Below are 24,309 nucleotides of genomic sequence, written 5' to 3'. Positions count from 1 at the left end.
ATACTGGGGAGTCAGGGAGTGGACTGTAATGAACATCTCTGGTTTTAGCCTCACACCCATCCCCTCCCTGTTTCTCTTTGGGAAAGTACCTCGGTTTTGGTTTGTGGCACTTCCCATGATTCCCTGCAAGCCACTGTCGTGGTATTGCCAACCTGGGAGCACCACCCTCCCTTGGCCACCTGGTCCACACGTGACTGAAGACAAGGCCGTCAGGCCCTCCTCTCCGGGCTCACCCTCGACAGTAAATGGAAATCTGGGGACATCCAAAGCCTTCTTTTCTTCTCAGAACATGTATTCAACAACAGGGTTGCAACAGTATTGTCTTCTCTGCCCTGACCTCGTACCTTCCTCTCTCCAGATGCTCAGCCCCAGCTAGCCACCTACTAGAGACCCTCATTTAAGTGTCCTGGAGATAACTCAGATTCAACAGAGGGAGGACCCACCTCATTTCTGGCTTCCCTCCCACCTCCAAACACACCTGCTCATCCTCCTACAGACCCTCTTCCCATTGGTACATCCCCCATCCCCACAACGTACATGCTTTACTCTCAGCCTCAGCGCCCTTCCCTCACTGCCCACATCCCAACTGCTGCCATGTTCTGCTCTCCTCCTTAGAAATGGCTCTCAAATCTATCACCTCCTCTGTCTGAGACTGATTTTTTTTTTTTTTACTGAGTTGAAATTCACATAACATAAAATTAACCATGTTAAAGTATAGAGTTCAGGGATACATTCACAAAGTTGTGCAACCATCACCACCATCTGGTTCCAGAACATTTCCAACCCCCCAGAAGCAACCTGCACCCATGAAGCAGTCCCCTCACTCCAGCCCATCTCTTGGCAGCCACGCGTCTGCTTTCTGTCTCTGTGGATTCACCTGTTCTAGATATCTCATATAAATGGAACCACGCCGTAATGATCTGCTGAGTCTGACTTTTCTCATTTAACAGAATGTTTTCAAGATCCGTCCGCGCCATAGTGCGGATCAGTACTTCAACCCTTTTTATTACCAAAGAATATCCCACAGTATGGATACACCACATCTTGGTACAGACGAGTATTTGGCTTACTTCCACCTTTTGGCTGTTATGTATACTGCTACTATGAACATTCCTGTCCAAGTTTCTGTGTGGACATAACTTTCATTTCTTGTGGGCACATACCCAGGAGTGGAACTGCTAGATCATATGGTAATTCTATATTTCACTTTTTGAGAAACCACCAAACCGTTTTCCACAGTGGCTGCACCATTTTACATTCCTGCCAGCAGTGCACAGGGGTCCCTGTTTCTTCTCATCCTCGGCAACATTTGGTTTCCTGTTAGTATCCGCGTTAGCATCAGCATTACCATTGCGGCGGGTGTGAAGTGGCACCCCCTTGTGGCTGTGATTTGCATTGCACCTCTAATGACTACAGGGGTTGAACATATGCTTGTTGGCCACTTATATATACTTTTGGAATAATGTCTATTAAAGTCTGCCCAATTTTAATTGAGTTGTCTTTTGGTTATGGGGCTTAAGCGTTCTTTGTATGCTCTGGATACCAAGCCCTTATCACATACATGATTTGCAAATATTTTCTCCCATTCTGTGAGATGTCTTTCCTTTGTTTTTTTTTTTAAATATTTATTTATTCATTTGAGAGGGGGGGTGGGGGAGGGGCAGTGGGAGAGAGAGAATCCTAAGCAGACTCTGTGCTGAGCATGGAGCCAATACAGGGCTCAATCCCATAATCCATGAGATCATGACCTGACCCAAAACCAGGAGTCAGATGCTCAACCAACTGAGCCACCCAGGCGCCCCTGTGGGATGTCTTTTAATTTTAAAAACTTGATAAAATAAATTTGTCTATTTTCCTTTTGTTGTTTATTGATGTCATATCTAAAAATCCATTGCCAAAACCAAGATCATGAAGATTTACCCCTGTTTTCTTCTAAGATTTTTTAAAGTTTTAGCTTCTACATTCAGGTCTTTGATCCATTTTAAGTCTTGTATGTGGTGTGAGGTACGGGTCCAGTTTCCTTTTGCATGTGGACGTGCAGCTGTCCTGGCCCCATCTGTTGAAGAGACTCTTCCTTCCCTGTTGAATCGTCTTGGTAATCTTGCCAGAAATCAACTGAAAAAGATGTATTTCTGGACTCCCAGTTCTATCCCACTTGTCTCTATGGCTATCTCCATGCCAGTACCACAGTATTTTAGTTACTATAGCTTTGTAGTAAATTTTGAAATTCAGGAAATGTGAGTCCCCCAACTTGGCTCGTCTTTTTCAAGACTGTGTTGTCTCTTCTGGGTCCTTTGCAATTTCACGTGAATTTCAGGGTTGGTGGAAGAGTGCTGACCACACTGACTCCATCTTTGGCCCTCCAGCTTGCTCATGCCCACAGGCTGACCTCCCTCAGGGCTGGTCAATGCAGGCAGGTTAATGCAGATCCTGTTGGGAATGTGGGAAGGCTTGCTCTGACCTTCTGTAAAGCAGTGCACATATGGCCCCACTTTAGATGACTACCCTTTGTTGTTTGCTTATTCAAGGTTCAAACCCTCTGCCCCTCTTTCCTCCCAGCCCAGTAGTTCACAAGGATCGAGGGGGTGGTTTTCATCTGGTTTTAAGTCAAGAAGTCACAAAGATTTTTTTTGTTTAAGGAAAAAAACCTCCCACTTTTTGACTACTGTGAAAAACGCTGCTAGGAACATGGTACGCAGATATCTGTTGGAGTCCCTGATCTCCATTCTTTGGGGTGCACACCCAGACACAGGATAGCAGCAGCCGCCCCATGTCAGAACCCCACCACCAGGACCTGAGGGCTTGGATGTGTCCACATCCTTATCAATGCTTGTTGTTTTCTGTGTTTTTGACAGTTGTCATCCTAAACAGCGTGAGGTATAAATGCATGTTTTTTTAAAGAAATAAAAACTGGCATAAGTCGTTGTTTTGTGTTACTCAGTAGTCCTCTGCTCCATGCTCCCCCATTCCTTGAAACAGACTCTCCCATGAAGTAAATGCTGATAGTATTGTGAGCCAGAGCCAGCCGAGCCAACACCTAATGACTGGACACGCAGTGCACGGATGCAGACTGGTGACTGTTACAAGCACATCTCATTAGACTGCACCAGGGCAAAGACACAAACAACCAATATTTATTGCCTATGATGATGAATTTCCAAAAATGAAAACAAAGAAAAAATGGGTATTTCACTGATTTTGCTCACTGCAAAATGATACAGGCTTTGACTTAAGTGAAAAGCTTTTAACAAAAAAAACATTGGGGAGACACCTGGGTGGCTCAGTCGGTTAGGCATCTGCCTTCAGCTCTGGTCATGATCTCAGGGTTCTGAGATCGAGCCCCGCATGGGGCTCCTTGCTCAGCGAGAAGCCTGCTTCTCCCTCTCCTCCCCACTTGGGCTCTCTCTTGCTATCTCTGTCTCTCTGTCTCAGATAAATGGATATAAATGAAGAAGAAGAGAAGAGGAGGAAGGAGAAGAAGAAGAAATAGGCTTAGGCGGAAACTAAATTTAAAAAATAAAATTAGAAATAAAAAAATTAAAAAAACACATTGGGGCACCTGGGTGCCTCAGTTGGTTAAGCATCTGCTTTCGGCTAAGGTCACGATCCCAGCATCCTGGGATTGATTCCCGCATCGGGCTCCTTGCTCAGCAGGGAGCCTGCGTCTCCCTCTCCCTCTGCCCCTCTCCCTGCTTGTGCTCTCTCTCTCCCTCTCTCTCCCTCTCTCCAACAAATAAATAAATAAAATCCTAAAAAAAAAAGAAAGAAACACACAACAGTAATGTTCCAATAAATATGTGAAATTGAAACGATGAGAAACAAAAATGTTTGTATGACCATGAAGGAGAAAATTCTCACAACCATACACCCAAATGTACAACTGCCCCCCAGGGCTTAGAGCAGCAGTGTCCGCAGTAGCCAAACTATGGCAAGAGCCAAATGTCCACTGACAGATGAATGGTTAAAGAAGATGTGGTCTATACATACAATGGAATATTATCAGTCATCAAAAAGGATGAAATCTTGCCATTTGCAATGACAGGATGGAACTAGAGGGTATTATGCTAAGTGAATTAAGTCAGTCAGAGAAACACAATTATCATATGACCTCACTTATATGTGGAATTTAAGAAACAAAACAGAGGATCATAGGGGAAGGGAGGGAAAAATAAGATGAAATCAGAGGGAGGGAAACCATAAGAGACTCTTAACTCTAGGAAACAAACTGAGGGTTGCTGGAGGGGAGATGGGTGGGGGGCTGGGGTAACTAGGTGATGGGCATTAGGAGGGCACTGATGTGATGAGCACTGGATGTTACATGCAACTGATGAATCACTGACCTCTACCTCTGAGATGAATAATACACTATATGTTAATTGAATTTAAATTAAAGATAAAATTTTTTAAAAGGCCAAGAGTAATTTTAATAAAAATGACTTTCTGACCATTACAGATGAAAGCATAATGCCAATTAAAAAGGACTGTAAATAAATTGAGGTTTTCTTTATAATATTCCAGTATCCTAAAATGTGAAAGAACTTACGAAATAATGTACCGCTGCTATACGAGATAGTAAATGACACTCCATGGGGGTGAGGATTTTAAATTTGAATTAAAATATGTGGGGGCGCCTGGGTGGCACAGCGGTTAAGCGTCTGCCTTCGGCTCAGGGCGTGATCCCGGCGTTATGGGATCGAGCCCCACATCAGGCTCCTCTGCTATGAGCCTGCTTCTTCCTCTCCCACTCCCCCTGCTTGTGTTCCCTCTCTCGCTGGCTGTCTCTATCTCTGTCGAATGAATAAATAAATAAAAATCTAAAAAAAAAATATTAAAAAAAATGTGCTACGATGTTTTGCAATGTCGGTAAACCATATACAGCCCTCTCACAGTGTGGGAATGTGATGTATAAAATCCATGGTTCGTTTCTGGATCTAAGTACTGCTTTCGGGATTTATTGACAATTCCAACTGCTACTGCCTCAGCAAAGCAGTTTCTCCAAATTGAAGCAAAGTAAAAAACAAAAAAGCAAAACCAAAAAACTATAATGACTTAGGAAAGACTGTCTAATTTGACGTTGTGGTCAGTAGAATACAAATTATGTGACAAATTTTGACTGTAACAACACAATTAGTTAACTGGTGAACGCAAGAAAAGGAAATCACGTGGGATGAACACACAGCAGTTTGGGAACCAGGTGTCTTCACCGTCCGGCGGCCCCCGCCTTCATCACCAGGGCGCTCAGACCTCCTGGTACGCACTGACTTCTAGTCATATCAAAACCCTAACTTCAGGGATAGTTTAAGTGGAATCTATTTTCCTTATACAGTGTGGTCAAGATCGGAGGACCGTGCGCTTCCTACTTACCAGTGTGTGAGCAAGGTCGGCTGCTGGGAACTACTTGCATTTAGAGAGAAGGCCCGTGGGTCCAGGGGACACCATTCACCGGGGGCCCTAAGTTCCGGGCAGACCAGTCACGGGGGTGGGGGGGGAGCGAAGCCCGGGGCCGAGGGTCGCGGCAGGGCTGTCGGGGGGTGCCGAGGGACGGGGCAGGGCTGTCACGGGGTGGGGGGGAAGGACGCGGCAGGGCTGCCACCGGGGCACCAGAAAAGGACCCGTTCTGGACAGCGCGCCGGCCGCCGTCATCCCTTCGGACCCGGCAGCTGGCGCCTCAGCCCCCGAGGCCGGCCCGCGGACCGCCGCTGTCCTGGGAGACACCGACCAGCGCCTGCTCGTCCCAGGCCTGAGCCTGCGGAGCGTCAGCGCCGCGCAGCTCCCTCAGCTCTCACACCGCCCACCCTCCCCGGGGGCTGGGGGTGGGGCGAAGGGGGTCTCCGCCCCGCACACGGAGGCCCCGGCGGCGGGACCCGCCCAGCCGAGGCGGAGCCTCGAGAACTGCATTTCCCAGACTGCCCCGCGTTCCCGGACTCCACTTCCCAGCAGCGCCCGGGAGGTTCCCCCAGGACTGCATTTCCCAAAGTGCCGAGGGCGGGCCCGTCGGTGCCCTCCCGGTCCCGCCCCCTCCACCTGGCCACGGCACGCGGCTGGAGACTCAAGCCCCTGCCGGAAGCCGCTCTCCGGGCTACGGGCAGGTGGAGCAGGGCGCAGGTGAGACGGTGCGGGGTGCCGGTCGTTCCCGCGGGAAACCCGGCGTGGCGAGCCGGGGCCCAGGCCCTGGCTGTTCCGTGACAGCCGGGGAGTCCTGAGGGGTGTCGGGACTCCGAGGGCGTGGAAGGGGACCCGTGGGCAGGAAAGTGGCGTGGAAGGAGTCCGAGCGGCGGTGGTGTTTCCTCACCGGCCTGCTGCTGGGCTGCCCGCGCGGTCGGGAGCAGCCAATGTCGGGGCAGTATCCCCTCCCAGCGATGCTGGCCATATGGGGCCCTGCAGCCGGGTCAGATCCTGCAGGGGCCGGAGCAGATTTTCAGCCCCGAGGATAGAGTCCTCAAGGGTGGTGGCGCCCTGAGGCCTGTCCAGTTATGAGCCGGAAGCGCCACATGCCCTGGAGGAACTAGGCTTCCGAAGGCTCTCCTGGACCGGCTGGCCGAGGGCGGGCACCCAACTAGAAACACGGCGCTGCTCCTTCCTTGCCTGTGGCATGTGAGCTTTGGCTGGGAGTAACCTTCATGATATGGGCCCGGAGCCCTCAACCCCAAGATTGTCTGCCTCCCCACTTGTCAGCCCAAGGTGTGCCGACTGTCCCCTTTCTTGGCCCTCTGTGGGTCTTGGGTTGGGCCTGCAGGGCAGAGTCTGGGACCAGGCTCTCTTGGCTTCGTGGGAGCCCCAAGGCCCTTGTGCAGATCTAGGCAGAGGGCTCCCTAAGGAAGGGGGCTAGGAAGAGAAGACCCAGGCCAGCTGGGTCTCTGTGGTTCCCAGCAGGCTCTCTCTCCTCCCCAGGGGGTCTCATCCTGTTTCACTTGCCACAGGGAACCCTGGACTAGCCCGTGGACGGTTGCTGTGGGGTCTAGTGCTAAGGGTAGTGCCCCAAGCAGGGGCATCTCCATGGAGTGGGGTTCCGTCTGCCTCCCACCATTAGCCCCCACAGGTGCAGCCAACATGAGTGAGCCTGGGGGATCAGTACGAATCCTAGTGACAGGTGGATCTGGGCTGGTGGGAAGAGCCATCCAAGAGGTGGTAGCCGATGGAGCTGGGCTGCCTGCAGAGGATTGGGTGTTCGTCTCCTCCAAGGACGCTGATCTCACGTGAGTGGACCCATCCTGAAGCAAACCCTCCGGAATCAGAGCTCCAGACCAGCCCTGTCCCTGAGCCTGGCAGCCTCATGTCTGGGTCCTTCCCGCCAGGTGGCTGGCCTGGCTTGGGTGTGTGCAGCTCTGCTTCTAGGCAAACATCCTCATATCTGTTCCTGGAAGCCCACACCCTCATAAGACCTGGTGCCTGAACTGGCCACTTTCCTTTTTGGCAGCCCCTCCTGCCATCAGCCCTGCCCACTCCTGCCACCAGTACCCCAACCCCAGGGTGCTAGTTCCTTCCCTCAGGCCTCCAGGGGGCCTCTGATGGCCTGGCTCCTCCCAGGGACGCTGCACAGACCCGAGCCCTGTTTGAAAAGGTCCGGCCCACACATGTCATCCACCTTGCTGCAATGGTGGGGGGCCTGTTCCGGAATATCAAATACAACCTGGACTTCTGGGTAAGTGAGAGGGCCCCATGGAGCACTGGGAACTTCTTGGTTGGCTTGCCATGCTTATGTTTTGGCCCCAGGAAGTTCCTAAGGGTCAGGCTTGGCACAACCTGGTGCGGGCAGTCCCTGTAGAGTCCCCAGGGATCCACACCTGCTTGGTAGGTAGATGGGCATGCAGGTGGGCCTGGGGGCATTTGGCCCAATAGGAAAAGCCATGGAGCTGACCAGGGGGCTGGGGGAACCGAGAGAAACTAGGATTTGCTGTTTGACCCAGGTAGGGTTGGTTCCTACCCCTGAGCCCTCTGGGCCTCTAGACCCTCCTTCTCCTGGACCTCTCTGGTTCCAGCTGCACCGAACCAGGCCCACCATGCATTTTGGGGTGCAGAGATGTGAGCTGGGCTCTGGGTCTGAGGCATGTTGGCCTGGGGGCGTGGGTTATAGTGGAGGGGGCAGGAGGAGAGCAGGGCTCTGCCTAAAGCCCTGCTCCTGCCAGGCTGTGCCCTTGAGGGTTGGCCCCACCATCTCTGGGCATCTGGTCTTGGCGTGATTCAGCCCTGCATCAAGTACAGGGAAGGCAGAGGCTCAGATCAGATTCTGCCCAAGGCCCCTGTCACCCCAGGGCTCTCCTTGTCTCAGTAGCAGTCTTCCCAGAAGGCTGCCTACTTGCCATCTCTGCCTCTCCTAAGAGCGGTGCAAATGCCCCAGGATCCACAGAAAGTGGGGGTCTGGGTGGGAGTGGGGCTGGCCAAGACTTCTCTGCTACTGGGTGCTATCGTTGGGTAGGCTCCTCTGGGGCAGGGGAATGGAGGGGGCCCATTTTCCCCATCCCTGCCCCAGGCCAGATTGGGCCTGCCCTCAGCAGCCTGTGTGGGTGAGGTCCAGCCCCGACCTAGAGGGTGGGCTCCTGTCCTCCAGCCCGGGTCTCAGAGCCCCAGAGGTGGGGTAGGGGTCGAAGGACTGCCTGCTAAGGATGTAACAGGCTTGGAGGAGGCCATGGTTTTCTGGAAGGTCTATGCTGGGAGGTTTTGCCTTGTCCCAGGAAGCAGTTAGAATAAACTGGCTGAGGTGCTGCCCTCGTGGGAGGGGCCGGAGTGTGTCCTGCTTCTGGAGGGGCAGGTAAGGGCCGGGGTCCTGCCTGGAGGGGCTTGAATCTGCCCTGCCCGCCCTTCCTCCCCTCCACACACACCAGAGGAAAAACGTGCACATCAACGACAACGTCCTGCACTCAGCCTTCGAGGTGGGCGTGCGTAAGGTGGTCTCCTGCTTGTCTACCTGCATCTTCCCGGACAAGACCACCTATCCTATCGATGAGACTATGGTGAGGGGCGGNCATCGGGGGCGGGGCCAGCAGGGGCGGGGCCAGCAGGGGGTGGGGCCAGGGAAGCAAAGGCGTCCCCTGCCTGCTCCCCTAGATCCACAACGGGCCTCCGCACAGCAGCAATTTTGGCTACTCCTACGCCAAGAGGATGATCGACGTGCAGAACAGGTCCTCTGCCCACGTGCCCAGCTGAGACCCGACTGGAAAAGGGAGGAGGGCCTAGTGGGTTCCCCCAGCAGGGCTCCCACACTTCATGGCCCTGGTTTGCGGGCCTCTGGTTCTTCCATCCATGAGGCCAGGGAGGGTGTGGTGGGTCAGTGGTCCCAGGACAAGGGCCAGAAGAGACACTGGGACTTTGCAGGGCCTACTTCCAGCAGCATGGCTGCACTTTCACCGCTGTCATCCCCACTAACGTCTTCGGGCCCCATGACAACTTCAACATTGAAGATGGCCACGTGCTGCCCGGCCTCATCCACAAGGTGCACCTGGCCAAGAGTGAGTGCCTGCTTGTGGGGCCCCAGGGCCTCAGCTGGGAGGAGGGGTGGTGGCTGGCACAGCCCCCCCCCCAACACCTGCCCCGTCCCTAAATCTGCAGGCAGCGGCTCCGCCCTGACAGTGTGGGGCACTGGAAAGCCACGGAGGCAGTTCATCTACTCACTGGTTGGTGCGGGACGGTGCCTAACTGTCCACCCAAACGTTTCCTGGCCTGCCATGCTGGTTGTGGGGTAGCTCGAGGGGGCCTGGTAAAGGAGTGGGGGTCCAAGCTGAGCCTTTGGGGGAGCAGTCACTGGTCCTCACTGGGTCGCTCTAGGCACTTGGTCCCATGGGAGTCTCCAGGTGCAGCACTGAGCTCAGGAGAGACACCACTCTGTTGGGCTGAGCTGGATGAGAGCTGCCCAAAGGGAGAGACTTTTGGCCCCAATGGAGCCTGGTCTGTGCCCTCACTGAGCAGGAGCACTTAGGAGGGGTGGCCTGTGGCCCCATGTGGCCATAACTTGTGGCCTTTGACCCTGTTTGACTTCTAGGACCTGGCCCGGCTCTTTATCTGGGTCCTGCGGGAGTACAATGAGGTGGAGCCCATCATCCTATCAGGTGGGCACCCTTTGGCCCCACTGCCACTGCAGCAAGGCCAAACCCATGTCTGTCCTGCGAGCAGCTGGGGTTGGGAATGAGAGTATCATGGGGGGCTGTGTGCCGCAAGGCCAGGCGGAGGAGGCCTGACCTGGCTGTTGGCCCCCGGCTCCCCACAGTGGGTGAGGAGGATGAGGTCTCTATCCAGGAGGCAGCTGAAGCCGTGGTGGAGGCCATGGACTTCCATGGGGAGGTCACTGTATCCTTTGGCTCTGGTGCACCCAAAATGGCTCTCCCCCTGGCAGCTGGAGAGGAGGGGTGGTGCTCTGTCCCCAAGGCTCCCTCTGGGAAAGGCAGAAGAGGTTCAAGGGCAGGCAGGGGCGGGGGGTACCCCTTCTGCTGTGGCCTTGACCAGGCACCTAGTTTGATACAACCAAGTCAGATGGGCAGTTTAAGAAGACGGCCAGTAACGGCAAGCTTCGGACCTACCTGCCCGACTTCCAGTTTACACCCTTCAAGCAGGGTGAGCCCCCTGGTCCTCCCATGGCTCTCCCACCCCATACCTCAGGACCTCCTATCCCCTCCTTCCTGGCTTTGGCTTCCCTACTTCAAGCTGCGGACACCCTCAGGCTTTAGTGTCCAAACCCTTATCGGGGAGGCAGGACACAGAATGGGTGACTGCCTGTGTCACTGGGGCCTCTGCCCTCCCCATCTCCTCCAGTGGAGATCACTGCAGCCCCAGCCCTCACCTGCCACCACTTGTCACCTGCCCACCTCTGCAGCTGTGAAGGAGACCTGTGCCTGGTTCACCCACAACTACGAACAGGCCCGGAAGTGAAGCACAGTGTGGGAGCAGGTGCCGGCTGCCCCCGAGCCCCCAGAGGCAGCACCCTCAGACCCTGCAGGGGTGGAGGGCACTGTCCAGCAATCTGGGCCCACGTTCCACCCCTCCAGCAGGGCAGCTCTGCACAGCTGTGCAGTGGGGCCACCATTCATGTCTGTCCTCAGGGAAACCAAGGCCTGGCCAGGCCTAGCACCTTGCTCCCCGACACGAGTCCCAGGGTCCTGAGTGTGTCCCCTTCTGATCCTGGTCTCCCACTCCCTGGGAGCTAATAAAGTCCATTTTCCCAGGCCTGGCCCCAGCAGCTCTGTGCCAGTCCCCGCCCCCGCAACACACACACACACACACACGCACGCACTATCTCCCTGAGCCTGGCTAACCCCAGGACCTACCATTCACCTGCTGATTGCTCAGCTCTGGAGAGCTGCTGGGCCAGGGGGGCTGGCTGGCCCTGGAGTAGAAGGGCAGCAGCGGTTGGTAAAGCAGGTGTGCAGGCTGGCTGCAGGGTGGAGGCGGGGGCGGTCAGCCAGTGGAGATGCAGGGCAGGGTACCTGTAGCAGTCCCATCGGGTGCTGTGGCCACAGCTTAGCCTTTCCAATGAGGTCATACGCAGGCCTGGGTGGCCTGAACTCCCTGGGCCTACCTGTCAGCGCAGGGACTTTGCGGGACAAAGCTGTTTCTTGATTTGGACAGGCTGAGTAGGCATGTGGATGGATCCAAGGGGAGGGTGGTGAATGGATGGATCCCAGGAGACAACTGTACCAGGCCTGGTCCCTCATCTCCCTAGCCCTCAGGTGGCAGCTCGTGATGGGGCCTGGCCTGCCCTTGTCCCCTGGACAGTAACAGGTGTCACAAAGGAGGGCCTACTGGGCCTGGTGGGTAGGGGTGAGCAGCACAGACCTCCCCATTCTCAGCAGGAATCCAGCCAAGTTAGAGCTGGGGTGTGGACCCAGGAGTGCCCAACTCCAAAGCCCTCAGATACCTTCCCTGGCTCCAGGCCCACCCTCCTTTCAGGTCCTTTCTCTCCTGGGTCACCCTTTGTCATCCTCATGCTGGTGGCTCCCAGCTTTCTTCTGACCCCAGGAGTGCCTGGCATCATGTTGATTCTGTCTCTGTTCAGGCAGTATTGGCTGTCTTCCCTGTGCCAGGCACGACTTCCAACCTCTGTCCCTGTGCCCAGCTGGCCTTTCTGGGCATTTGTCTCCACCCTCTTTCTCCAGCAAGCTGCAGTGTTTATCCCCTGGGGCTCCCCTGGGGCTGGTCCAGGACCTTCCCATCCGTGCCTCCCCCACCTTTTCGGTGTTGCTTTCTCTGAGTGTGCACTCTGCTGCAGGATTCCTGTGTGTTTCTCTGGGAATGCTCAGGAGCCTCTCCCTCCTCCCAGGACTTGGGAGCTCTAGGACCTGGGTCAGCCTCCACTGTGTATTCGCTGGGCTCCAGCCCTTTGTGAATGAAGGATCTGCTCCTGTCAGGTTCGGGAAGGGCGTGGTGCCTGAATTGGAGCTTGAGTCAGCCCTGTGAGAACACACGGAGGGTGGCCCAGCATAGGAGAGAGCTGGACATGCCTGGCAGGACACAGATAGTGGCTGTGTGTACCGATGAGCCTCCGTCTGTACTGTCATGAGTCTGTGTATGTGTTGCAGAGGCGCCGTGTCCCCAGCCAGAATGCTGGTCCTCGAGTGCGGTTTCTGCTGCCTGTGCTCTGTGGCTGCCTGGCCTTCATCACCTGCCCAGAGCAGGGCCCACACGCTGTGGGCTTAGTGTTGAATGAATGAGGGGATTTTATTGTTGAAGAACTGAGAATGTGTCAAAGCAGAGTTTAGAATAACAAAACATTCTTTAAATGCGATCTTTAAAAAACAAAAACACAATCTTTGATCTTCAAGCCTTATTTTTCCCATGTCAGTTAAAAATTAAAGTTCTCCCACCCCTCCACTCCCCTCAGTTTCAGACACGGCCCCTTGCCTGGCCAAGCACTCCATCAGCGCCCCCCACCCCCCAGGACCAACAAGATGGGCCAGGTCCCGGCAGGGGACCCGGGCTTCAGAAAGACCTCTCCTGCCTTTTCTGTTTTCTTTTCTTTTTTTTTTTTTTTTTTTTTTTTTTTTTTTTTTTTTTTTTTTTTTTAAGATTTTATCTATTTGGCACAGAGAGAGATAGAGGTAATACAAGCAGGGGGAGTGGGAGAGGGAGAAGCAGGCTTCCCTCCGATCAGGGAGCCCCATCAGGACCGGGGATCATGACCTGAGCGGAAGGCAGACGCTCCACGACTGAGCCGCCCAGGCGCCCCCTCTCCGGCCTTCTCGCAGCAGCCTGGGAGGCCCAAGAAAATCAGGGTCCAGGCTGGCGGGAGGAGCTTCTTTAACCCAGTAGAGCGACAGGCCCCTGCTCACACACTTCACTGGCAGTGCTCACGTTATGCGCTCACCCGGACCCGCTGCAGCTTGGAGAGGCGCTGACAACAAGCCCCGACCAGGCAGCCCTGCCCTCCGCGCCTGAGTCCACTCCCAGGCTCCAGAGAACCAGGGCGCCCTGAGGACGCGGCTTCCACCCAAAGAAACTGGCCTAAGGCTGGCAGGGCTCCGCTCCCCAGCTCCTGACAAGTCCCGATGGTGGGCCAGGGTCCGGACCTTGCCTGCCCCGGTCTTTCATCAGGATCAGGGCGGATGCTTCCTCCTGGAAGCTAAGCTGCCCAGCGGCCACCCAGTGTTTCCCGGGCTGTGCAGCGTCCCCGCGAGGGACACCCACCAGGCACCCTCCAGGGCGCAGACCTCCGGGACAGTCAGAGGAACCCCCCACCCTTTCCGACCCTTCGCCTTTTAAGGGAGCCTCTCAAGCTGCCCTTTGGAAACCACTGTGATCCACGCACCCAGGGTCCGGCCATGGTTGGCTCTCGCCCTCAGCGCTGAAGCCTCGTCTTCGGCCAGTCTTGCCGCAGCGCGCGGACGATCGGGTGCCATGCTCCGCGGCACCCCCGCAACGCCTCGCTCTCTTGGACCCAAGAGCAGCGGGAGGAGGGACTCGGTGTAGAGCGAGCCTAGAGCTCCGAGCCCGGAAGGGAGTGGGCGGAGAGTAACATCCCGGCAGCCAATCGACGAGGACAGGGGGGCGGTGTAGCCCATTGGCGGGGCCCAGGACGCGGGGCGGGGCAAGATCAGGCCGGGCCGTGGCAAGATGGCGGCGGCGCCGGCGGCGGCGGCGGGGCAGGGGATGGACCCGCTTCGCGTGGGGTTTGTGGGCGCGGGACGTATGGCGGAGGCCATCGCGCAGGGCTTCATCCGAGCAGGTGGGGCGGCGCGGGTGTGGGGCGCATGGGTCCCCGGGCCTGGGAGCCAGGGGCGTCCGACGCCCGCGCGGTGTGCGAGGGGAGGGTTCACCTGCCGGGAGCGCACCTGCGCGGAGGGATGCGTGTCGCAGAGCCCCTGGGCGAGGAGCGGGGGCCACAAGGGAGCCCCGCGCGGGGTCGTCAGGGTGCGGCGGGGCGGGCCGGCCGGGCGTGGGCCAGGGCGGATCGCGGACGCTGCCCCTGCGGACTGCTTGCTCAGCACAGCAGCGAGGGGTGTGCGTGGGAGGAGCTGGTTGTCCCCAGGGGGGCCGTGAGCCACGTGGAGCCACACAGCACTTGAAATGTGGGCGGTCCGAGTTGAGATGTGCTGCGATATTGTAGAAAAAAATCTATGTTGGGTTTGGAAGATGTAGCACACACACAAAATGAGCAAGTAACATATTTGAGTAATTTTTAGTGCTAACTAAAACCAATATTTGGAAGGATAGAGTTTTGTTTACATTGGGTTAAATAAAATATATTAGAGTTAACGTTGTCTTTCTTACTTGCTTAGTGTGACTGCTAGAAAATGTGAAGTTAAGTATTTGGCTCTGGTGATAGTTCCTCGGACAGCGCTACCTTAGAGCCCGGGATCTCCCACTAAATTCTGGTCTGCTGCCTGGGTCGAGTGGGTTGACCTTTGAGACTCCGATTCTATTTCCTGTTTGCCAGCTCCACCGCGGTGGCGGGCTGCAGGTTTTCTCCACGTCGGCGCTGTGGACGTTTGGGGTGGGACAATTCTCCGTCCTTCGCATTGTAGGATGTTTAGCCACTTTCTTCGTCTGTCCCCACTGAATGTTAGTAGCATCCCCCAATTATGACAGCCAGAACTGTCTCCAGAAGTTACCACATGTCCCCTGGGGTTGGGGGCAGAAACTTCCTGGGGGGAGAACCACTGATTTACAGCAAGGCAGGGCAGTGCTGTCCTAGTCTTTAGAAACCTTTACATGCAAGTTATGGGCTGGCTTTCTGCCTTCAACCACAGTCAAGGTTCAGAAGGGTCAAAATCATCAGAAAATAGTTGACTGCACATCTCAGGTGTTTTACCTGTAAGACCTAGCATTACCTCCTTCCTCCCAGGACTGGAGAGATTTGGTGTTGAACACAGTGCTGGTATGTGCAGGCATAAGTGGTGGGTGTCGTCCTGACTAATTGGCTCTGTGTGCAGGTTGTGGGGTGCACTTCTGCCTTCCTGTTAGACCTTAATCTCCCCAGCCCTGTATGCCACAAATGCACACGATTTCTACCAAATGGGCACTTAGCCTCTGCTTGGACATCCCAGCATAGATGCACCCCCAACACCCAGAGAAGCTCAGCCCCTGTTGGGCCCCCCTCTCCACTGTGCCCCCTCCTCCACCCTAGCCTTCCCGTCCCTGGAGGCTGTGTCCTCGTGAGACTGGACAAGCACCTGGCCCCTGCGTCTAGCCCCCCTGTGGACTCAGCAGTAGCAGGCAGGTAGTGATGACTGACAAGCAGAATAGAATGGAGCTGAGTGCCTGGTCCTGGGTGCACGGAACACCCCTGCCAGGCACTTGGGTTCTCACAGAGGGTCAGACCAGCTAGGGGCCAGGATGGCCCAGGCCTGACTGAGCATGAGAGGCCCTTCAGTAAGGGGTAGGCCAGGCTGGTTTCCGCACTTCTTCCTTCCACCTCACCTCCTCACTGACCCTTTTGCTTTGCCTTTCCCTCCAGGAAAAGTGGAAGCTCAGCACGTACTGGCCAGTGCACCAACTGACAGCAACCTCTCCCACTTCCAGGTGAGCTGGGCCCGGCTCCTCTGAGTTGAGGCTTTCCTGGGGACTCATGGTGGCTCTTGGCCCCTGTCCCTCTGAGACAGTTCTTGGGGCCAGGAAGTGCTGCTTATTTGGCTAAACTTTTGAGACTGGCTGGACTGGGCAAGGGGAGGCCAAAGACCAGAAGGAAGGTCAAGGTTGTGGAAGGTTAGGACAGAGTGAAGGGTGTCTGTGTCTGTGTGTGTGTGCGCTCATGTACACTCATGTGTACACGTGTGTTGGGGGGGCAGAGATGGTCGTGGGCACTCACTGGGGTCAGAGGGCACAAGGAAGTGCTGACATCAGGGGTCCTGTGAGGTTCAGGGTTGGTCCTGAGCAAGAATGGATGGTCTGGGTGAGTCTTGGTTATTGGGAGTGGGGCTGGTGCAGGCATTTGCAATGGGAGAGACCCATGAGGACCCCTGGGGACGCAGGGTGGCCTCCAGTAGGAAGGGCTACGGTCTGGGAGGCTGTCCCACTTACCCAGCCCCGATCCCACTGTCCCCATTGCAGGCTCTGGGCTGCCGGACCACCCACTCCAACCAGGAGGTTCTGCAGAACTGCTTCCTGGTCTTCTTTGCTACCAAGCCCCACGTCCTGCCTGCTGTCCTGGCAGAGGTGGCCCCTGTGGTAACCGCTGAGCACATCTTGGTGTCTGTGGCTGCCGGCGTCTCTCTGAGTACCCTGGAAGAGGTGAGTAGCCTGTGGGGGTTATGTGAGACCTGAGGCTCTGACCCCAGAGTCAGTTCTGCTGGTCAGAACTTCCCACCCTTTGCCATTCCATACTGGTGCCAGCCTGGGTTCAGCCCTTTAGGAAAGTGGGATGGGTGAAACCTGGGACAGACAGCCTCCCAGACCACCCCCAGCCTGAAGAGGTGGCCAGGTGGCCAAGGGGACTGGGATTCAGGTTCCTGCTGGCACCCCACCCACGACGCATGGGAGGGAGCCCACAACTGGCTGAGGCACGGGCCTGCCTGGCGGGGCCAATCCCACGTGATTCCTGACTCCAGCTTCTCTCTGACCAGCTGCTGCCCCCAACCGCACGGGTGCTGCGGGTCTCACCCAACCTGCCCTGCATGGTTCAAGAGGGGGCCATGGTGATGGCACGGGGCCGCCATGCTGGAAGCAGCGAGGCCAAGCTCCTGCAGACCCTGCTGGAGGCCTGTGGGCAGTGCGAGGAGGTGCCTGAGGCCCACGTGGACATCCACACCGGACTCAGTGGCAGCGGTGTGGCTTTCGTGAGTGTTGTCTCATCCCCCACGGCCCCAAGGCCAGCCCTTGGCAAAGCGGAGACTTTTCAAGTCCCTGCAATGATCCCGGCTTTTGGGATTTGATGACTTGGTTCCTGGGCTGCCTGTGAGCTCTACTCTCCGGTACATCGTTGCCTTCCTGGGCCTTTGTCCAGTCAGATCCCTGGGCTCAGCCCCCAGCCCTAGTTCCTGCACTGGTGGCCAGCGCTCTGGGCTGTGTTCCTGAAGGTTCTGAGCTTTCTCCAGATTGGTTGCTGTGTGCAGGAGTGTTGGCTTTGACAGTCTCTACCTCCCACTGCTACAGGTATGTGCCTTCTCCGAAGCCCTGGCCGAAGGTGCCATCAAGATGGGCATGCCTGGTGGCCTGGCCCACCGCATTGCTGCTCAGACTCTGCTGGTGAGTGAGAGCAGCCCCAGCGGGGTCATGTGGGAAGGGATGGGCTGCTATGTCTCCCAGGAGCAGCGGGAAGGGGGAGAGCAGGCCCAAGAAGCCTGGATGAAGATCTGGGATGGAGGTGGGGGGTGGACACATGATGAAGCAGGTTACACCTTGGGGCTGAGCTGGAGAAGGGGCTTCCCGCCTCCCTTAAGTCACCCCCGGGGCCCCTCTCCCCAGGGGACAGCCAAGATGTTGCAGCAGAAGGGGCAGCACCCGGCTCAGCTGCGGACAGACGTGTGCACGCCAGGCGGCACCACCATCTACGGGCTCCACGCCCTGGAGCAGGGTGGGCTGCGGGCCGCCACCATGAGTGCCGTGGAGGCTGCCACCTGCCGGGCCAGGGAGCTCAGCGGGAAGTAGGGAACAGGCAGTGGCTGTGGGCTGCCCCCAGTCCCTCCTTCCCTGCCCCTTCCCCAGAACTGCAGCTCCCCCACCATGCAGGAGCCCCCTGACCTCCACACGAGGAAATGAGAAGGAACAGGCCAGGAGTTGTTCATTCGCAGGCAGGGGATCCCCTCACCATGGGAACCTCCGCCCCCCCCCCCCACAGGGCAGAAGGCACCATGGCAGTGGTCCACCATCATGGGTGACTTGGGTTTGGAGGGCCGGAGCGCTGACACTACTGGCCAGGTGCCCTGCGTGCTCAGCTGGGGGGTTGAGGGCAGGAGCAGAGCTGCTGCTGGAGTGGCTGGGTAGGCCCTTCCAGCAGCTGTGTGACTGCAGCCAGCTCAGGGTAGGGGACCTGGACATCGTGCAAGAGAGGCTGCTCCTCCGTGAAGCCAGCGCTGGTAGGTCACCACATTGGTCTTGTCCCCGGTTGACCTGCCGTGGGGTGGGGGTGTCACCCACAGGGAGCTAGGCCCCGACCTTCCCAGCCCCTGAAGAAACAGTGGGGCTGGTCACTCTTTCCCTGGCTGAGCAGGAACTGCACCGGGTCCTTCCGTTGGGGAGCCCCCATGAACAGAGCCCTAGGTGGGTGTGCCACGGTGCTAGTCAGCCGCAGGCCAGCGGAGGTCCAGGAGGACGGCCTCGCTGGCTGTGGAACGAGCACTTGGCTTCAGCCGGTGCAGGCCCTTCCCCCGCGAAGCTCCTGGCAAGCAGCAGGTGGAGCCGGCCTTGATGACCGTTCACTGGGTTGTCCTGCAGGCCCTCCTGGCCCCTGACTGCAGGACATGCTCTTTGGCACATCCCTGAACAGAGCACCTGGCCAGGAGAGCCAGCAACTCAGGTCCTAAACCAAGGCCATGGGGCCTTTGGGTGGTGGGTGGGCTGCCTGCGGCTCTCCCCACCCCTCACTGCCTCTGGGGCTCCTGGTGCCTCCCCACCCCACGAAGGCCCTGGAGTGCTCACGCTCCCCTCACTTCCCCCCAGTGGCCGACTGAGACTGGGCCAGCCACAAGGTGGAGCAAGCTGCCTCCAGTTACTAGCTAAGACTTGAAGCAAATCAGTCCCATCTGTGCATGGCTGATGAGACCCCCCTCAGCACGCTCCCCCTGCTCACGCTTCCGCCCTCCATCGCCAGCCTCCAGCCTGTCCTCCCAGGCACATCCCCAAACCCGCCAGCCTCCCACCCTGGTCCTTCCTTGACTGACTGCCCCTTCCACCTGTTAGAAGGGTCAGCCTGAGGCCATTTCCCCACCTGACTGATCTGAGATGGGAATAAAGGCGCGATCTTGTAGCACTGAGTGACCGGTATTAAGGCGCGATCTTGTAGCACTGAGTGACTGGTATTTAAGCTGATAAAGCAGATTCCAAGGGCCTGGAAGTGCATCTCGGCCGAGGCTTGGGACCTGGGAGCTGGTAGGGTGCAGAGGTTACCCACCCTGGCAGTAAGGTGCCATCATTGGAAAGGTCTGCAAGGGTAGCACCTTTGGCTCCCTCCCTGGCCCAGCCTCACCCTCCAGGGTGGGCTCAGCAGTGCGTCTTCCATACAGTCCCTGAGAAGCTGGATGGGTTGGGTTGTGGGGCAGAAGATGCACTTTGGCCAGCTCTGCCGTGAGCAGGCCACTCGCAGAATGAGAGGTGCCTCAGTGCACCCCTAGCCCAGCTGTAAGGGCAGCCGTACCCCAGATAGTGATGGCCCTGGACAGGACAGGAGTAATGACAGTGGCTTTGGGGGTCAGGGCTGCAACCTGGTCACTGGCTGGCCACAACTCACCTTGTAACACAATGCTCAAATTACTTTTCCAGGAGACTGATGGATAGAACTTCTCCTTTCATCAGTGTTTATATCTTCCTCACGTTTTCAAATTATGACATGTTCTAGATGTAAGCATTGGATCAAAAATTACAAAATTAAGACTTTGGAAGTATGTGGTTGGCTGAGGCAGCAGAGCATGAAACTTGATCCTCAGGGTCATGAGTTCAACCCCATGTTTGCTGCAGATTATTTAAATAAGTAAAATATACGCCAAAATCCAAAAAAATATATTAAAGTAAGACTTTAGAGCAGGGATGCGTGTGAAGTTGACACAAACCTTTATTATAAAGCACATTGGGCCCGTCTGACTGGGTGAATCCCCCCATCAGCAAGGATGGGTGTGAAAAGGCCCCTCAACAGAGCATGCACCCCAAAAGCCCATGGTCCTCTCAAGGACACGCCCCTGGAGTCAAGCCTCACCTGTGGGCATCCTTATCTGGGGACAAACAGCACCCAGCCCCCGTCCTAGGGCTCCCTGCGGCAATCCTGACTTGCTGGGCCGAGACGGGCTGGGGGTCCCTGGAGGGCATGCCCTTCCCCTCACCACATGCCGACATTGCACCTGCAGGCCACCGGCTGTCTGGCGGTAGCTTCCCAGGCACGTAGCCTGCCTGGGGCAAGGCCGTGCCTCTCAGACGGGCTCTCTGCTGGCTGCAGCTTGGTCTCATCCCCCCAAAACGTGCAGGTCAAGGGTGGTTTTAGCAGAACCTACACACGAGTTTGTCTTAATCCGCAGTGCCTCCCCTCCCCAGCAGCTGCCAAGCCCGCTGGATGCCCTAGCGCGGACCCTGACCAAGAGCCACTTTTTGGAAGAGCAGCAACCTTTGCTGCTTTGAGTATTCAGCCATTCTGCAGGGAGAAACTCTGGGGCCCCAGGTGCACCCCATGTGGGCCCTGAGGTCTGTCTCTCCAGACACCCCCGTGGGCAGGCCTGGCAGAGCGGAGGCCGGGGCCTCCCAGCCCTAGGTCCCTGAGTTGCCATGGGATGTTATGAAATTAAAACTTCCTGAAGCCCTGTGCCACCTGCTCGGGTTAGAGTCCCAGGGCCAGCCACAGACGGCCAAAGGTGCCTCTAGGGGTGCGGGCTTGAGACCGCTACTACGTGGAGGGGCCAGAGGGGCCCCAGCTAGGGGCTGCTGCCCTGGGCCTGGCTAGGCAAGCCCCTGCTCCCAAATTCTTCCCAGCTTCCCTCAGTTTTCAGATTTGAGATATATGTATGCAACACACACACGCGCACTTTTTGACTGGGGACCGTTCCACGGAACAGTTAATGTTCTCAGACTTGTGGGGAAGGTGCTCTGGGGGCTCCCTCCAGCTGCCCCCCCAGTGCACGGCCACCCCTCCCACGAACACACTACCCGTCTACAGCAGGAGGATGTGAGGCAGGTGGAGGTGAAGGGAGGGCAGACAGGCCAGGCAGGCAGCACCTCAGACCTGGCCCCAGCCTCTCACAAGGGCTCTGAGCACATCTCCAAAAGCCGCCCCTGGGAGGCACGGGCACCACTGGGCCTCAGACCAGCCGGACTCCGAACCTGGAGTCGGGCAGTAACACACGAACACTTTCCTCCTCCTCCTCTCAGATGGAGCCGCTCAGAAGCCCAGTTTCTGGGGCTGTGGGAAGCAGCTCCCTCGCCACACCCTCGGCAGTGCCCGCAGGGGTGGGGCAGCCGAGGAGGAGCACTAAGGCACTGTACGGTTGTCCCTGTCTAGCTGGCAGCACCGCAGCCCCACTCCTGGTAGATGGCATGGCTCTGGGCCCGGGGGGCTGGACAAAGTGGCCTGTGGCTGGTCCAGGGAGCTTGTCAGTCATTGGTCAAGTCACCAGGGGCCCAAGTCTAGAAGGCTGCTAACCCATAGAACAAGAGCGGTTTGGAATGGAATTTTCCTAAGGAAAACTAACAATCCCAGTGGAACAGAAATATCTACACCCCCTGCTGCGTCCGGAGCCTCCGGATCCTCAATTGCCGGGCACCATCCTCCCTTCCCAGCCTCTACGGAGCGGAGCAAACCTCCAAGACCAGCCCAGGCTGGGGAATGAGATACCACGCTGGCCCCCAGGCAGGGTATCTGTAAAAATGGACTTAATGGAGATGACTGCATGGCTGTGGCATGGGAACCATGAAGCCCCAGGGCTCCACACTCACAGGAGTGCCGGCCCCTTGTCCAGTGCATATGATGGGCCACCCGGGAGGAGGGCAGGAGGTACAGACAGGCACAGCCTGCAAGAGCCAGGGCAGGAAAACTGAGAGCTGCTCTGATTAGCGCGCCATGTTGTGTGGGTGGCAGTTTGCATGGCAAGGGACCCCGGCTAAAACCACAGACCCCACGAGTGTGCTTGCCCAGGGAGCAGGTGTATGGGCCCGGGGCCCCTCTATTAGCTCCCCTTCAGGAGAATGGGACCAGTGGAGCAGGATGGCCCTCCACCAACAGAGCCCCTCCAAGCCAGCCTGGGGGCCGGAATCCCTGGAGCCCCCTGAGCCATCGGGTGGGGCCATCCCAGGGGAGGGAGGGAGAGGAAATGGAAGACTGTGTGTGTCCCCTCCCTCCAAGTGCAGCAGAACAGCCATTGGGGGGCCACTCAGGCTGACTCGGTCACACCCCATCCTCAGGGACTGCAGGAGAGGGACCAATGCCCCCCAGCCTCCGGGCCATGCTGATCAGTGAGCGCAGCTGCACCAGCTTCGGTGGCCCCACCTCCCGGGGGTCCTGATTCTCCAGCCACCGAAGAGCTGTCTCTAGACCCCGGACAGCCTCCCCAGCAGTGGGCACGGCGGCCTCCTCCTCCTCTTCTCCACTCCCCACGACAGAGGGTAGGCTGGCGGGGGGTGGAGGGGCCGCAGGGACCAGCACAGGGGGCCGGCCAGGGCCTGCCTCCTCTCTGCAGCTGTCGGGCAGCCCCCCATCATCGTCCAGGTGCAGCCACTTGGCCACCTCCTCAGGCGCCAGGCGCTTGTAAGCTAGGGCTGCCAGGTGCGTGAGGTCGCTGAGCACCCGGCTGTGCTCTGCGGCCTCCTCAGCCCGGCCAGCCGGCTGCCCGACACACTCCTCGGGGGGCCGGGGCTCGAAGGCGGCCCGCAAGCCCAGCAGCCAGCAGCGCTCAATGCTGCCTGCCTGCACCAGGTCCCAGGAGAGGCCAGCCAGGTAGAGCATGTCCTTGAGCATGAAGCTGCGCGTGAAGTCCAAGGGCGAGCCCCCGGCACAAGACACAGCTAGCCGCAACAGCTCCCGCTTGTAGAGCTGCTTGAAGGCGGCCACAACCCCCTGCTCCAGCGGGGCAGGGATGTGCGCCCGGCTGCTGCCCTTGGACAGGAAGAGCACCCGGACGGCACCATCCGGGGTCTGCAGCTCTTCCGGGGGGCTGAGGGGCTCAGGCCGACACGGCCGGAGGGTCTCCTCGCTCTCCTCCAGGGCGGGCATCCTGGCAGCCGGGCTTGGGCAGGGCGGGTGGGCAACCAGCAGGACAGCTTTCTGCTGCAGGCAGCTGCGGCGCAGGTAACGCCTCACGCCGGGCACGAACTCCTCGAAGAACCAGCCCCGCAGCAGGGGGCGACTGAGCCAGGCATCCGGGCTGTAGCGGTAGGAGGCTGGGAACTTGTCCTGGTTGTGGTGGCGCAGGCTAGGCGGGTCTGGCAGCTGCCCGATGACCAGCGGCTTCAGCTTGTGGCTGCCGGTCAGGTTGGCGGCCAGCAGCACGGTCACCCGGTCACCCCGCCAGCGCCGGCCGCAGCCCCCCGCCCCGGGGTCTCCCGCGCTCAGGGGCGCGGCCTGCTCCGGAAGCAGCTTCCAGTAGAGGCCCGTGACGTTTGCGTTGTAGATCTGCTCGTCGCCGTAGCCGCCCTCGGCGGGGGACGGCGGGGCCGGGGCCCTGTCGGGCAGGGGGCCGGGGCTGGAGCCGGGGGGCTGCGCGGGCTCCTGCTTGACGGGCGGGCCAGGCGCGGGGCCGGCGGCCAGAGGCTCGGCCTCGCCGTAGATGCGCTGGCTGGAGATGCCGTGGCGCTTCTGCCAGCGCCAGAACCAGCCGTGGCTGGCCTTGAAGGTGCACTCGGGCCCGTAGATCTGGCGCGCGAAGGCCTCGGCCTGCGCCTGGATGAGCGGCCCTGACAGCGGCACGCCGTGCTGGCGCAGCGCCAGGAACCACGAGTAGACGGCGCGGTCGATCTCCTCCTCGTTGGCCAGCCGCATCTTCTTGCGCTGCGTGCCCACCTCGCCGCCCAGCTGCTCCAGGAACCAGCGCAGCTTGGGCTCGTCCTTGAGCCAGCCGCGCAGCGTGCCGCCCGGCACACCGAAGTCTCGGCACACGCTGGCCTGTCGCTCGCCGCCCTTGACGCGCTCGATGGCCTGCAGCTTGTCCTTGATGGAGTAGGCCTTGCGGAAGGCCATCTTCACCGCCACGCGGGGCCGCGGCCCCGGAGCCGGGGGCGGCGGCCGCACGGCGGGGGCCGGGGTGGGCGCGGGGAGCC

The 24,309-nt window shown here is 58.1% G+C and overlaps 3 protein-coding genes across 11 annotated transcripts; 2 read left to right on the top strand and 1 right to left on the bottom strand.

Moving 5' to 3' along the window:
• The first annotated feature begins 5,648 nt into the window (after window positions 1-5,648).
• GFUS (GDP-L-fucose synthase) lies at window positions 5,649-12,734 on the top strand. Of its 5 annotated transcripts, none has more exons than XM_034668730.1 (11): window positions 5,649-6,105; window positions 7,031-7,196; window positions 7,491-7,642; window positions 8,823-8,951; window positions 9,046-9,119; window positions 9,313-9,446; window positions 9,547-9,611; window positions 9,977-10,043; window positions 10,202-10,281; window positions 10,446-10,545; window positions 10,744-11,159. In XM_034668730.1, exons 2-11 carry the CDS (start codon window positions 7,136-7,138, stop codon window positions 11,133-11,135), a joined length of 1,254 nt encoding a protein of 417 aa, XP_034524621.1. In that variant the 5' UTR covers window positions 5,649-6,105; window positions 7,031-7,135; the 3' UTR covers window positions 11,136-11,159. The 5 variants fall into 5 exon arrangements, with proteins under 5 accessions (XP_034524621.1, XP_019658248.1, XP_034524623.1 ...); XM_019802689.2 differs by having other exon boundaries at window positions 5,930-6,105; window positions 7,528-7,642; XM_034668731.1 differs by lacking the exon at window positions 10,744-11,159 and adding an exon at window positions 12,507-12,734 and having other exon boundaries at window positions 5,934-6,105; window positions 7,528-7,642.
• A 276-nt stretch (window positions 12,735-13,010) lies between these two features.
• On the top strand, window positions 13,011-19,335 carry PYCR3 (pyrroline-5-carboxylate reductase 3). Of its 5 annotated transcripts, XR_004627965.1 has the most exons (8): window positions 13,011-14,149; window positions 15,881-15,945; window positions 16,474-16,653; window positions 16,986-17,198; window positions 17,515-17,607; window positions 17,827-18,437; window positions 18,796-18,877; window positions 19,021-19,335. XR_004627965.1 is itself a non-coding variant. In XM_002922103.4 (6 exons), the coding sequence occupies exons 1-6, from the start codon at window positions 14,038-14,040 to the stop codon at window positions 18,007-18,009; spliced, it is 846 nt and encodes a 281-aa protein (XP_002922149.1). In that variant the 5' UTR covers window positions 13,011-14,037; the 3' UTR covers window positions 18,010-19,335. The 5 variants fall into 5 exon arrangements, 1 of the variants encoding a protein (XP_002922149.1); XR_004627966.1 differs by lacking the exon at window positions 18,796-18,877; XR_004627964.1 differs by having other exon boundaries at window positions 18,796-19,335.
• A 769-nt stretch (window positions 19,336-20,104) lies between these two features.
• Window positions 20,105-24,281, bottom strand: TIGD5 (tigger transposable element derived 5). The gene has a single exon (XM_002922076.4). The coding sequence runs from the start codon at window positions 24,227-24,229 to the stop codon at window positions 22,442-22,444; it is 1,788 nt and encodes a 595-aa protein (XP_002922122.2). The 5' UTR covers window positions 24,230-24,281; the 3' UTR covers window positions 20,105-22,441.
• Between the last annotated feature and the right edge of the window lie 28 nt (window positions 24,282-24,309).

Source organism: Ailuropoda melanoleuca, chromosome 9 (genome assembly GCF_002007445.2).
Source record: "Ailuropoda melanoleuca isolate Jingjing chromosome 9, ASM200744v2, whole genome shotgun sequence".
Taxonomy (NCBI): Eukaryota; Metazoa; Chordata; class Mammalia; order Carnivora; family Ursidae; genus Ailuropoda; species Ailuropoda melanoleuca.
This window is presented reverse-complemented; position numbering and strand designations above follow the sequence as displayed.

Excerpts from the sequence above, each read along its gene's own strand:
- GFUS (XM_019802689.2), top strand. The coding sequence starts at position 7,051 with ATGAGTGAGCCTGGGGGATCAGTACGAATCCTAGTGACAGGTGGATCT. Across the intron at positions 7,643-8,822 it reads AATACAACCTGGACTTCTGG|AGGAAAAACGTGCACATCAA; the intron begins GTAAGTGAGAGG and ends CACACACACCAG. Across the intron at positions 10,546-10,743 it reads GTTTACACCCTTCAAGCAGG|TGGAGATCACTGCAGCCCCA; the intron begins GTGAGCCCCCTG and ends CATCTCCTCCAG.
- PYCR3 (XM_002922103.4), top strand. The coding sequence starts at position 14,038 with ATGGCGGCGGCGCCGGCGGCGGCGGCGGGGCAGGGGATGGACCCGCTT. Across the intron at positions 17,199-17,514 it reads GTGGCAGCGGTGTGGCTTTC|GTATGTGCCTTCTCCGAAGC; the intron begins GTGAGTGTTGTC and ends CCACTGCTACAG. Across the intron at positions 17,608-17,826 it reads TTGCTGCTCAGACTCTGCTG|GGGACAGCCAAGATGTTGCA; the intron begins GTGAGTGAGAGC and ends CCCTCTCCCCAG.
- TIGD5 (XM_002922076.4), bottom strand. The coding sequence starts at position 24,229 with ATGGCCTTCCGCAAGGCCTACTCCATCAAGGACAAGCTGCAGGCCATC.